General features: G+C 37.4%; 1 protein-coding gene across 3 annotated transcripts in view; it reads right to left on the bottom strand.

Annotated features, from left to right (window-relative positions):
- Positions 1-9,662: 9,662 nt before the first annotated feature.
- LOC115212205 overlaps positions 9,663-15,458 on the bottom strand; it is a 100,163-nt gene continuing 94,367 nt past the window's right edge. For all 3 annotated transcript variants that reach the window (XM_036502849.1, XM_036502850.1, XM_036502851.1), the window contains one exon: positions 9,663-9,975. In XM_036502849.1, coding sequence (XP_036358742.1) covers positions 9,743-9,975 — 233 coding nt within the window. In that variant the 3' untranslated portion in view covers positions 9,663-9,742. The remainder of the gene's footprint in view (positions 9,976-15,458) is intronic.

The raw sequence follows: 15,458 nt of genomic DNA, 5'->3' as shown, positions 1-15,458 counted from the left end.
GCATACAACTCCGAATAAAGTTACTCTTTATTTTGTATAAATGCAAAGTTGCTATCAGTTCAAATATGCTTGAGGTATATTCGAACCCGCAAGAAAGCCACTCACTGCATTTTGAAGGAAAGATGTAAACGCAGCGAATCACTTCGCAACTTTCTCTGGCCAGACTTTTGATGCATGCATTTTGGAGTGGTTATCTCCTCTTCTGTATCTGTGATCGGATATGTTGAGGCTACGCACGAACAATTATTTTATGCTTATCATTACACTTGTCAATACTAGCTACTCATCTAACACGATAACCGAAAGCACACAGTCTCTGTAATGCTGAATATAAATAGATAATCTTTGCGAAGTTGATGGTGAAGAGCAAAACAATATAAATCAAATAAAAATAATCCTTTCTGTTAGAAGTAAAGAAAAGTTGCCTCCCCTCGTACTGTACTAGTTGTGTCGCATATGGGCAACTTGTGACTGCTTACGTGTTCATTGTTTTTTTAAAAAAAATTATGGTTTTATTTGTTTTAGTCATTTGACTGCAGCCATGTTGGAGTACCATCTTTGAAAACCAATATTCCATCACCGCGCAGCGGCTAAAAGTTCACACCAGGAATCTTACAACACAAATCTATATATACATGTATATATATATATATATATATATATATATATATATATATATATATATATATATATATATATATATGATACCGTGATACCGTTACCGACCAGACTATCAAATGTTGCTACACATCGCTGGTCAGATGACTGAAACAAATAAAAGTATGTATATATATATATATATATATATTGTAACATGATCAACCGAACGTATACCCAGTAATTTAAGGAGCTTAGAACTAAATGTTCCGTGTTCAAGCTAATTTTTATTGTGTATGGAAGTTATTTCATCGATCGCAGGAAAAAGGTTTGTATATGACGTGATAAAAACCGCAAAAAGTTTGGCCTGAGATTCCAACTTCCTGCTATCCAACGTCCTAGAAAAGTTCCTGCTTTTAAGATAAGCAGTATTGTTTTCGTCGTGTTAACGAGGTCAGGTCATACCAGAAAGTGGAAGATGCTTTTACCGCCTTGGGCAAATAGCAATGCATATTAACATGAAGGCAACATCTGCATATAACTTTGATAAGTTACGTTATTGCTGGCCCAGGCCATGTCCAACTTAATAGCTCCACCTGGGGTGCTATTAAGTTAAAGATGTCTAGTCATGTTTTAGGATATTATTGTTTACTCAAGTAGGGAGTTTCTGTTTGCCGAGATGTATCCAGATACCTGTGGTTTCTCCGGTATTTCTTTGAGGAATTTCTCCAAGCCTACATGGATGAAAATATGGATGTTATTTTATATGCGGGTCTTACTCCATACTATTCCTTTTTAACAGTACACTTGATAGCTTGTAGCTGCATTATCTTGATCAGGCGTGTCTTACCCGGTTTTATGAAACCAAGGTTCTTAAGTCTGCTGTTGAGTCAGTTTAGTCATGTAGCTAAGTGTACCTATATTTATAAGTAGCAGTCTAAAGTTATAGTCGTCAATGAATTACCACTAATTCGATAACCATTGATTTTTCATCAGTTCGACACAGATGTTTTCTTTCTCATTCGTCTTAAATATTAGTATCTTCTAGTCAACTACAAGGAATAATTCCACTCCGACCCCTGTTTCCAGATCATTATGCCTAGTCTGTTATACTTCCATGTTTTCGAAGTTTTGGCAGGAACATTTTACCAGTATTCTAGCATTACTTTAGTTTCTTATATTAAAAGCCAGAAAATTGCTCTTTCTTTCGACTTCGTTATATAATATTTTAACCATGACATCACATCGTGATGACATTATCGGACAGATTTTATGATGCAGATGGCATGATTAGTATTAAATCTACGGTCCTCGTATCTAAATAGTTTGTCTTAATCCCTTACCATTTGGGTCATCAGGCAGTTCGCTATTATTTCCTAGTTCTATATTGCAAAAGCTTACTCATCAAAGTAAGAGCTAATATCCCTGTTGTTAGTCCAGAATAGATTACACTGGTTACCAACGGAGCTGCCGCTTTGAAATTTTCGGAAATATATCTATGTATGAACTTTTGCTGGTTTGTATACAGCTTCGTTTCTGGTGATCTGTTGCGGTAGAGTTGTATAGTATCTCTGGAAACATGCCACTGGAAATTGATCAGGGATTACTGTCTGAGAAACTCCTTCCCTACTTAATGATTTTATCGGCTTTCTATGTGTACACGTAATTCATGGTTTGATTTCGACGTTTGGTGCTTCAGCGATTTGGTGTCGAAAGAATATAATGCAATATTCAATGGCTGTTTGAATCTATTTTCATTTTACATAGAGACACTGTTGACAACAGAGGCGCAATAGCCCAGTGGTTAGGGCAGCGGACTCGCGGTCGGAGGATCACGGTTTCGATTCCCAGACCGGACCTTGTGTGTGTCTATTGATCGAAAACACCTAGAAGTCCACGAGGCTCCGGCAGGGGGGTGGTGGTGACCCTGTTGTAGTCTTTGGCCCCAACTTTCTCTCACTCATTCTTCCTGTTTCTTGAGTAACGCTGCGATAGACTGGCGTCATGTCCAGCAGGGGGGAACACATACGCCAGGAAATCGGGCCCATGAGCCTGCTAGGCTTGAAAAGGGCGCAAAAGAAAAGAATTGATGACAACGATAATGATGTCAAACAGCTCGAATTTTTGTATGAGTACTGGTACAGTAAACGCATTATCAGCTGTTAAATCATTATTAACGGAAAGTTCTAAGGGCTCTATTTTTGCTTGCCGATATTCTATTCCCTAGTTATAAGATCCTTGTTAGAGATCCCATCATACGGAGTATTTTCATGCATCCACGACTATTTGTGGCACTTCGCTTTCAAAATCGGAGAAATGCTGAGACCACAAAGAGAAACGTTACCAGATGTTCTCGTATATCACCTGTTTACAGACATATAATATTTATCCTGGTCAAAGTCTATTCCTACATTGTTTAAAAATATCATAACTAGGGCAAGTCTTTCATTCATATCCATATTGTTCCGCCCTTTCCAAGCTTAGCCAGGTTAATGGGCCCAGTTTCCCGGTTTCTATGGCGTATGTGTTCCCCCCAGCTGGACGGGACGCCAGTCCATCGCAGCGTTACTCAAGAAACAGGAAGAAAGAGTTAGAGAAAGTTGGGGCGAAAGGGTACAGCAGGGTTCGCCACCACCCCCTGCCGGATCCTCGTGGAGCTTTAGGCGTTTTCGCTCAATAAACGCACACAACGCTCGGTCTGGGAATCGAAACCGCAATCCCCCGACCGCGTGTCCGCTGCCCTAACCAATGGGCCATTGCGTTTTCACCCATATCTATATTATTTGCATATATTTCCAGACCGTTTACAAATGCGCTGGTGTTTCTACCTTTCTGTGGGCCAATCTTTTCTCCTTCAGATTTCCTCATAGCAAAGGAAAGGTATTTAATGGAAGCATAAAACAGTATTTCAAAAGGACTGTTGCTCTGCTATATGTTCCTACGATAGTGTAGCCAATCAATGACAAAGGAACCATATCCCACATGTAACCTCAGAAACGTTGTCCAGGACAAAATCAAGTTGTCTATGGCCTTAATGAAAGTATCCGGAACTTTCACAAGTCGAAGGGACTCTTGCATCCACGAATGGGGAACAGAATTGAAGGCTTTCATTTGATCCAGTCAGTTTGTAACCAAGTTCCTCTTATATAACCGCATTTCTGATATCTCAACTTTTCTAATCGACAGTTATTTAGCTCATCTTGTAACTCCATCTTCAGAGAACATAAGGTAATTATTTGTGCCAAATATGTTATGTAATATAAAATCTCTTAGACTATGGTTAATATATGTAACTAGAAAGTTTTATTTGCAAGAGGTGACATGAATATTCTGTGATCAATAGCTATATTTACTCCTATATACCACATTCGTGTATAAATGGCTCTACTAAATCTTAGTCCACATTTTCCCCTTAGACATTTAAACTGTACTCCGTGTGTATAAGACGCAACCCCAGTTCTTTTAGGTAAAAACAAGCATAAGATAATGCAATGTTTCATCTTTTGCTCAAAATGCAAGAACTTATGATATTCACATATATGATCCCATAATGTATGGGATCTTCATGTGGCTTGATAAAACAAAACAAAACAAAACAAAATTCGCTTTGGAATCATGTGGTTTTGGGCCCAGTCCCACTGCATGGAAACGTCACCAAGTGTCTTCTACTCAAGACTCAGGTCATTAAATGCCTTGTGAACAAATTTGATAGATAGAAACTGTGTATGTATGTATGTATGTATGTATGTATGTATGTATGTATGTATGTATGTATGTATGTATGTATGTAGATAGATATACACACATAAACATGCATATATAAATACACACGCACAAAGACATTTATATATGTATGTATATGTATATATGTATATATATATATGTATATATATATATATAATATATATATATATATATATATATATATGAGGTGGTATCAAAAAGTTCTCGGACTATTTCTGTAGTGCGCCAAAGATGTCAGCACACGTTTGTGTGCACAGTAGGAGCTAGCAGTGACTGTCATAAGGCAGTATGCTGAGTAACATCATTGTTTTCACTTGTGAAATTTTTGTTTTTATGATCACGTGTATGCTGTAGTTTGTGATTTTGTCCTGGAGAGGAAGTTGGAACAAAGAGCCAACGAGAAATTTTTCGTTAAACTTGGGAAGTCTGAGACACTGAGCATGCATCGGCAAGATTACACCATCAAGGCAATGGATCGTATGCAATGTTTGGAATGACACGTGCGCTTCAAAAGCGGAAGAATGTCCCTGGAAGACAATGAGGAATTTCGAAGACCTGCCACGAGCGTCCCCCCGGAAATGAGGAGAAAATTTACCAGCTTCTGCATGAAGATCGTCGAAGGACAATCAACGACGTTGCTGATGTTCATGGTCTGTCGTATAGGTCCGTACAGGCAATCCTAACGGCTGAACAGAACATGCCATGTGTCTCTGCCAAATTTTTCCCCGCCTGCTGACCACTGAGCAGAATGAACATCGTGTCGATATCTACCAAGATATCCGTCAGCGTAAAGCTGATGACCCATTCTTCATATCGAGGATCATCATCGGTGACGAGAGTTGGGTCTACGGGTACGACCCTTAGACGAAGCAGCAGTCGTCACAATGGAAGAACCTTTTATAAGGCACGACAAATCCGCAACTCAATCAAGGGCATGCTTATCATGTTTTTCCACAGCTGCAGTATTGTGCATCGAGAATTAGTCCTCCAGGGCCATATCGTCAATCGAGAATTCTACTGTCATGTTTGAAACGTCTGAAAGAGGATCTGTGGAGCACGAAGAGTCGGATTCTTAACGTCGATAATGCACCATATCACCGAGTTCTCCTCACTCCTGAGTTACTCGCTCCAAACAACATGTTATCGCTTCGACACCAGCCCTGTTGGCCAGATTTACCACTTGCGGACTTCCATCTCTTCCCCAAGATAAAATGGCGGCTCAAAGGTAGCTGATGTAACACCGTTGTCGAGATCCAGAACGAATCGCTGAAAGTTGTCGATTTACTGGCGCAAAACGCCTTTTAGGCCGGATTCCAAAAGTGCTAGAAACGCTGAGAGCGGTGTATTGCTGAGCAAGCTGACTATTTGGAAGGAGATGTTAAAACTTAGGTAAATAAGTTATTTTTTATTAAACATGACTAATCCGGAAAATTCTTCGTACTACCTCGTATATATATACATACACATATATATATATATATATATATATATATATATATATATATATATACATATATATATATATGCGCGTATGTGTGTATTGCTAGAAATATATATATATATATATAGGTGCAGGAGTGGCTGTGTGGTAAGTAGCTTGCCTACCAACCACATGGTTCCGGGTTCAGTCCCACTGCGTGGCACGTTGGGCAAGTGTCTTCTACTATAGCCTCGGGCCGACCAAAGACTTGTGAGTAGAATTGGTAGACGGAAACTGAAAGAAGTCTTATATATGTATATATATATATATATATATGTGTGCATGTATGTTTGTGTGTCTGTGTCTGTCCCCCTAGCATTGCTTGACAACCAATGCTGGTGTGTTTATGTCCCCGTCACTTAGCGGTTCGGCAAAAAGAAACCGATAGAATATGTACTGGGCTTACAAAGAATAAGTCCCGGGGTCGAGTTGCTCAACTAAAGGCGCTGCTCCAGCATGGCCGCAGTCAAATGACTGAAACAAGTAAAAGAGTAAAAGAGTATATATATAGACAGATTTGTGTCTTTGTGCTTGTGCTTATCCCACAACCACCACCACCACCACCGCCACCGCCACCACCACCACCACCGCCACCGCCACCAATTGATAACCGGTGTTGGTTTGTTCCGTTAGCGGTTCCAAGAGGCCGATGGAATAAATCATGGACTTTAAAAATAATTACTGGAGTTGATTTGTTCGACTAAATTCTTCATAGCACTACCTCAGCATCAACACATTCCAGTGACTGAAACAATTCAAAGAGAAGCCAAACTTGAAAGTTCTAGAAAAGTAATGATGCTCTACGTTGAAGAAAATCTATTAAATAATGTTTAAAACGGTATAAATTTATGTGTTGGGAAAAGAAAAGAATTGTCACACTTCGAAAATGCTGTAATTATTATGTTTTTTAACAGATTCTCAACATATTTGATCACATTCTTTTTCTTGGATAACGGTTTCTTTCCTAAGTATATCAATTTTATTGCTTTGGCTGCTTACAAATTTACTTCAATTTTTAAAATGCTATAAATATACGTATTCATAAAATAGTTTTTGAAATAATCATTTTAGAAAAATTTTATAAACCTTCGCAAGTACTTAAAGAAGGAGAAAACCAATGGAAAAAAACACCACGTTAAAATGCGCTTCTCTTTTTAAAAATTCTCTAAACTGGAAAATTCTCAGCTTAGTGCCATTAACCTGATTCAACGTTAAACCAATCTGTCTTGTTGCTTATTCGTAAAGTTGAGGTTATTATTTTAGCATATTTACCCCTCGGCGTATGAGATATTACGTTAGTAGCTTAAACCGAATAATTAACCCTCAAAGGCTTCTAGAAATATTTGAACTGTACATAATAGCGATTTTAGTTTCAGTTATTTGATCATGAAATTTATGAGTGGTAGTCCAACTGGAGTAAAGTTATTTTTTTACTAGGTTTAGATGTGAAAAGTTTATCTTAGAACAGTGACAAGGCGGAATAAGCGTATGGAGGTTATTCTAGCGCGTCAAGTCCTTATTTTTACCCAATCCATCTCGCACTTAAAACTGTCCATAACAAATGATGGCTTCTTTATTTGCCTCAAAGGCAATCCACAGAAATAAAGACACAAAGAATGGATCTTAAAAACTGAATCTGAAATTTATCAATGGAATACTCTGCACACACAAATACAGACCGTCATACATACTTACACACAAATACTCATATTTTACAAACATAATGAAAACTCATATATATGCATGCATACAGTTATAGCCAATAAATACTGCTTGGAAACAAACAACCCGTATTTTCCGAATTCATTGAAGATATTCAAACTTATGGTTTGAGATGTGCATATCTGCATGAAATTTCATGATACCGAGATACAGGAATAAAAGCAGATTAGCTTACACATAGGCAAACTGATTTATGTTTGTTTGTAAACTAATTTCATCGCGTGTAACCTAAAACTAGTTTGTATGTAGATATCAGCAACATCTTACCTGGTGTGAATTCGTAAATGTTTAAATTGGTAACATAGCAGCGTACCAGGCTGTCATGCAGTGTATATTCCATAGCTGTGACTAAGATCAGTTAGGTGGTGGAGATCATGAGATTAAAGAGCAAGAGGACTATGAGAATTGACTGCTCTGTTACCTTGTAGAACTGAGTTTGAATCTTGGAGACATTAGTTTGAAGTAATAATCAATGATATTCCCAGTGTCTTAGGCGGAACATAAGATTTTCTATTCCCCCCCTCTCTCTCTGTTTCATTTTCCCGCCACCAATACCCTCTCATATAAGGACAAACACGCATAATACCAAATGTCACCATAATACTGTTATTTAAGAATCCAGTAGGGCTGTTAATTTAGGACCCTTCCTGTCACAGAAAGTAAGTCATCATATTTACTGTTATAATATTGACTCAAATAAATGTGAGATTGAATACACACACACACGCACACACATTTGTCTGTCTTGCGGCCGCACAACTTTTTTGTTGTATATGTATATTGTATATTTTATTTAGCCGTGTTTGTTTTTGGCATTGTCCTGTATGTTCATGAGCTATTTCCAGTGAGGTTTTTGCTACTGGCTCCTCCAAAAGTGAACAATATTAACGTCAAAGGCGTGAAATTGTAATGATCGTTTGGACGTTGACTGATGAGGAATTAGCTACGAGGTTTTTTGTTTATATTCTTTTGTGAAATTTTAGTTTGTTGTGTTTTTGTTAAATTTTTGAAACATATATATATATATACTATCTATCTATCTATCTATCTATCTATCTATCTATCTATCTATCTATCTATCTATCTATCTATATCTATATATATATATATATATATATATATATATATATATATATATATAACATTACCAAATTAGTAAGCATCGAAATGTATATTGTACGATACAAATAAGATGATAATTTATTTTCGAACGCAGAAACGCCGTTAGAACAGCAGGAATATTAGAAAAATTACCCTTACGAAGCGGAAAAGTTTATCAACAAACAGCTATGGGTCATGAATCCACATCCATTAAAGACTCAGGCCAAGTGTTTTACCATTAAGCTAAACTTCCCGAATTAATCCGAAGTTTTAGACGCTATAAAGCTAAATGTACAATGACGTGTATCTAAATATAAGCAAAGATTTGCTGACAACCTTTTCCGCTTTGTAAGGGTAATTTACCCAATATTTCTGCTGTTCTACAGCATCCCTGCGTTGTATGTAAGTATGTATGTATGTATGTATGTATGTATGTATGTATGTATGTATGTATGTATGTATGTATGTAGGTTGGTATATAGATTGATTAAGATTATGCAAAAGAAGTAAATCTATAATGTAAGCATTACCTATACCACGCGCTTAATCTAATGTACATATATGCTTATGTATTGGTGGTGGTGGCGGTGATAGTGTGTGTGTGTGTGTTATGGTAAACGGATAAATTTAGGAATCCCGCAATAACTCATTGGCATATAAAAACTTCAATGGGAATGTACCCATTTTCCAATTGATATAACCTTATCATATAACCATATCATTCATCCATCACATCTTAGATATTAACGTTTAAGCATCCATTCTTGTTGATCTCCACATAAAAAGCATATTCTCATATATTAGCGCTAACACAGAGGCACTCATTCAGGGATATACACCACTCACACGTACCTAATTAGAAAACATACACGTAGTCGTATAAACCTCCACATGCATACACAAAAAATAAAAAGCTATCCCAATGCACAAAGATAAATGTGATGATGTTGTTAATATCAAAGTTATGTTATTATCAATATGTAAAAAATCAATCTTATTATTATTATTATTGTTAATATTATTATTGTTATTATTGTCTTTTATTTTGATATCTTGTTCCTGCTTTCTTTTTCGTTTCCCTTTTGTATATTTTTTTTCTTATAAAAGGTCATTCGTTCTTGCTGGGTCTTCTTGTCTGAGAGCATGTGCTGCAATAGTAGGGAAATGAGATTCTGGTGGTACAATGCTCGGCTGAGCCGTGATATCTGTGAACCTTTTGTAACTTATAGATTGTAGTTGACGCCGACGCATGAGGCAGACTATGAAGATAGCAACTAAGACGAAGCAACAGACTCCCAGGATTACAGCAACAACCAGGCCAGCTCCTATTTCTGCAACAAATACATAAGTTTGATAATTAGAAAGAATACATGAAACATAAAGTTTGAAAGAGAGATAAAGAAATGTAGACACATGAGAAAGGAGGAAGAAAACGAAAAATAGAAAATGAGAAAGAGAGAGAGAGAGAGAGAAAGAGAGAGAGAGAGAGAAAGAAAGAGAGAGAGAGAGAGAGAGTTGAAAATGAAGGGCTCTCTTCTATATTGAGCAAATCGACCATATGTTAGCAGATTGTATCACCAAACGTCTACGAGACATCTGTTTAAACAACTGTCTGTCGCTGTTTCATCTCACCTACACTCATTCGTTAACCCACGAATGTGTGGTGGTATTACACATCATGGCTCCTCCAGCTTCTCGTTATCACCAAAACAACGTCCCGTTTTCCGTCTCGGTTGCATTTCTCTTTCGAGAATGAATGGTGTTGTCAACTTCACGTGCAGTATACTGGAAGCCGAGATTAGTTGATAGCACACGTAAAAAAAAAAAAAAAAACACGAAACAAAAAAAAAACGAGGTGAGTGGAGGATTCCGAGGGCCCACCCCACACTGATTTCAGTGGAAGAAAGTCTTGGCAGTATATTAGAAGATGAGATTAGTTGATAGCACAAAAAAAAAAAAAAAAAGAAAAACGAGGTAAAACATTATTTCTCTCCGAAATCGAGTTGGGTGTTGTTAAAACTATAAATTTAAATTACAACTAAACTACGCTTTTAAAAAATATTCTGTTTAAAAATCGGAAAGAAATTTAACAAGATCTCAAAGAAACGTTTATTAGTTGCTTGTTGTTACGCTAAATGAAATATACATAAAATGCAAATTAATATTAATTATGAATTAGAATTTTTCGGAAGTTGGTTATATACCGTAAATCCTCGAGTATAATCCGCATTTTTTCCCCAAAATTTAAAGGCCAAAATCCCTAGAGCGTACTATATACTAGGTTAAAAATAAAAATTATTTTCTAGGCAATGTCCGAGTCTCTATTTGCTGTCCGGCAATGTTTATTCGGATGCATTTTGTGATGTCGGGCGCGAAAATACCTTAACCTAAGCTTGAAAGCAATGAAGTCATAAAAGAATCATTCATAACTTGCAGTAAGCAACATTTATTAAACGTTATTACTGTTATTTCTTTATTTTCTACAAACAAAATGCACAAAAAAGCTACACGTTTGCATTAGGTTATATATACAATAATAATAAAGGACGTTATCGTATACATTTTTACAAACTAAAGACGTTATACAGACCTCCTTGACTCAAGTTAGACAAGGGGTGCGTATTATACACAAGGTTTAGGTTTTTCAGAGGTACAGCCCCCTAAAAATCCCATGCGTATTATACTCAATGGCAAACTATACTCGAGGATTTACAGTACTTACCTCTTATATTTTTTTCAATAAGTTCTGTTGTTAGACACAGTTTTGTCTGTGTAGCAGGAACTTTGTTTCTTAGCTATATGTGTCTCATTATTCATATTGAGTGAGTGAGCAGTGCATGCCATGAAAGTAACACGCAGGTAAAATATACGAAGCCTAGCATACCCATCATGACTGCCCGTCTGATAAGGGTACACCAGGTACATGCATCACCATATGTGCGCGACATGGTGATTTTGTATCGAGATACACAGCACATGACCCTGCAGGAGGGATCCAGTTAGAATTTTTTTCAGGCCGATTAGCCCGTCCCACTCAAAAGGTCCCTGAATAATGGTTGTTTAAGGATGCTAAACGAAATACCCAGAGGTGAATTACCCAAATCCCAAAGAATTTCTCTCAACACATGGCTATGATGCACCCCCAGTTCTGCTCGTGGTCAGAGATACACATATTACCAGCCACTAAGAGACATGGTCAACTGGTTAAGGTCAAACAACTGACAAGCAAATTTGTGGTGTTGTGTAGAGTATTTGCTGTAGCCCATCTTTTATACCAAGACAAAACAAAGGCGGCGAGCTGGCAGAATCGTTAGCACGCCTGGTAAAATGCTCAATGGCATTTCGTCCGTCGTTATGTTCTGAGTTCAAATTCCGCCAAGGTCGACTTTACCTTTCATCCTTTCGGGGTCGATGAAACAAATACCACTTACGCACTGGGGTCGACGTAATCGACTAGTGACCTCCCACCAAATTTCAGCTCTTGTGCCCATAGTAGAAAGGATTATTGAAGCGGTGAGCTAGCTCACCGGATGAACTGATCAGCGGCATTTCGTCCGTCGCCACGTTGTGAGGTCGATTTTACTTTTCATCCTTTCGGGGTCGATAAAATAAGTGTCAATTAAACACTGGTGTTGATGTAATCGACTTACCTGCTTCACCGTACTTGCTGGCCTTGAGACAAAAATTGAAACTATTATTATAACTATTCACGTCAAACGTCTGTTGTCGCGTATAGAAGGAATACGGCGATCGGCCGAGTCCATCATGAGAATCACTCTATCATCACTTTTACGAGGTGGAGTAAACGTTGTTTATCTATCTAGTAGCTAAGAAAAATCAGCTGATTCGTGGATGCGCTTGAAAGGACCGAAGGACAACATCGTACACTTGTCTCAAATCCTCATCTATTTACTCTTTTGCTCTTCTACTTGTTTCAGTCATTTGACTGTGGCCATGCTGGAGCATCGCCTTTAGTCGAGCAAATCGACCCCAGGACTTATTCTTTGTAAGCTTAGTACTTATTCTATCGGTCTTATTTACGGAACCGCTAAGTTACGGGGACGTAAACACACCAGCATCGGTTGTCAAGCGATGTTGGGGGTGGGGTGGGGGCAAACACAAACACACAAACTTATACACACACATACATACATATATACATACATACATACATACATACATATATATATATATATATATATATATATATATATATATATATATATATACACATACATATATACGACGGGCTTCTTTCAGTTCCTGTCTACCAAATCCACTCACAATGCTTTGGTCGGCCCGAGGCTATAGTAGAAGACACTTGGTGTCATGCAGTGGGACTGAACCCGGAACCATGTGGTTCTTAAGCAAGCTACTTACCACACAGCCACTCCTACGCCTAGGACTTTTCCAAGTTCCGCAAATTTCTCTAAATGTAGGTGATGGTGGCAAAAATGATTACGATGGTGGGCAGAACAACGCGAAAATAGCGCCTACAGATTGGGGAATAACAGATGAGTGATGGCTTGTATCCCTGGTGGTAAAAGGGAATCTGGATCAGTGAGGCTCCTTGACTGACTCTGGTTAAAGGCTTTCCTGTATCAGAAAGACTGCATGTTACATGTGTCGTGTTCACATACCTTATACAATATGTATGCTTTTCTTCATTTCATTTCCACTGTTGTAAAAGAATACAAGTAAATGAAGAGCATCCTTATCGATGTCTTAATCTCAACACGCAATGATATATCTTCAAGCAAAATGAAAACACTCACTATATATTTCGGTAGGGTCTTTATTGCTTGATCGGTTAAATAGTTAACCAATTGACAAATATAAAAATATATATAAAAAAAAACATGAAATATGATCTGTGCGCGTGTTTATTATTGGCAAATGACTTTCCCGAGCTACAATAAAATATATTACAACACAAGAGTTCACATCAAATACAAATGCAAAATATCCACATATAAAGATGTTATAATACATATGAGCTGAATGTGGGTTTGAACACTGAAACAATTCCCTTTATAACATATAAACATATAAACAACGTAAGCAATATACTGATAATACAACTACCACGCATTGCACATGTATTATATAAATGTATTGTTGAACGGTGGAGGCGCAATGGCCCAATGGTTATGGCAGCGGACTCGCGGTCAGACGATCGCGGTTTCGATTCCCAGACCGGGCGTTGTGTGTGTTTATTGAGCAAAAACAACTAAAAGCTCCACGAGACTCCGGCAGAACTTTCTCTCACTCTCTCTTCCTGTTTCTTGAGTAACGCTGCGATGGACTGACGGGCCCATGGTACTAAAAACCATTACTTACTTATTACGTAGAGAATTTTGATTACGACATCCGTATTAGACACTGTATTTATATTAAGTATGGATTTTCATACTATAAAAACTGTGGAAAAAAAAATTGCATGTACTCAAGGCATGCAGAGGGCAGCACTCTATTGTGCAATGTAGTAGCACCAAAATAATAATGATTATAAATTAACCATTATCATAGTAATAATCCTTTCTGCTATAGACACAAGGCCTGAAAATGAGGAGGAGGGGCTAGTCGATTACATCGACTCCCATTGTGTAACTGTTTCTTAATTTATTGATCCAGAAGGATGAAAAGCAAAGTGGACCTCGGCGGAATTTGAACTCAGAACGTAATAATAATAATAATCCTTTCTACTATAGGCACAAGGCCTGAAATTTGTGGGGAGGGGACTAGTTGATCACACCGACTCCAGTGTTTCACTGGTACTTAATTTATCGATCTTGGAAAGGCAAAGTCGACCTCAGCGGAATTTGAACTCAGAAATACCGCTAAGCATTTCACTCAGGGTGCTATCGATTCTACCAGCTCACCGCCTTATAATAGCAATAATAAAAACAACAACAGCAACAACAACAACAACAACAGCAAAAACAACAGTACATCACTGAAAGCGCTTAAAAAAACTGAGTAAATATAAGGACATAGATTTTGATTTTAATAAGAATATTATGGCATCTCAAAGCACCAATAAATAAGACCTATTGTTATTAGGGCATTTGGAATAATATCAAGAGGAGTAAACAAATATGGAAGCCAAATCCCTGGCAGCCTTACATATTCTACATTAATTCCGCTCCCTGTAAATGCAACCTTCTTCATTTCATTTTTCCCTTTCTCCGAGATTTCGGAGTTTTCAGTTGCCTGGCAACTCATCTTTTAGCATCTTTAGTTATAAAACCTGTGAATATCTGATTCTCTTGAAAACACTTTCACAAATCGAAAGTATTACAGATTTAACAGTATCTTAATTCCCAGAATCCCACAGTGTTTCCCCCAACATGTCATTGCTAATCGTAGATAACAGCCATAGTAAAACGTAGAACTTGCTCTCATTTGAGGTCTCTGGTAAGACACCTCATATTAAAACAATCCAACAACAATAATGGTTGCTAATATCATCAGTATAAGTTTAGTGAGACTAAGTATTTTGAGGGATAATAATAATAATAATAATAATAATAATAATAATAATAATAATAATAATAATAGAAATTGAAAAAAATGTGGCATCTTAAGGCGACTACAGTACTAGTGATTGTAGGATCTCTAGGAATGACAAAAACAGGTACTGAAACCTATTTGAAATTGATGCCAGGCTTACCATCCCTACAGGAAGTGCAAAAAATCGCGTTGAGTGGAACGGCTCATGTACTGAGAAGAGCATTATTGCTGTGAAAAGAACATCCATTCATGAATTTTATTTATTTATTAGTTTTTTAAATACATATTTTACCTGTGAATT

This window comes from Octopus sinensis, linkage group LG5, assembly GCF_006345805.1.
Source record: "Octopus sinensis linkage group LG5, ASM634580v1, whole genome shotgun sequence".
NCBI classification, from domain to species: domain Eukaryota; kingdom Metazoa; phylum Mollusca; class Cephalopoda; order Octopoda; family Octopodidae; genus Octopus; species Octopus sinensis.
The sequence above is the reverse complement of the archived record's forward strand: the minus strand, read 5'-3'. Positions and strand labels throughout refer to the sequence as shown.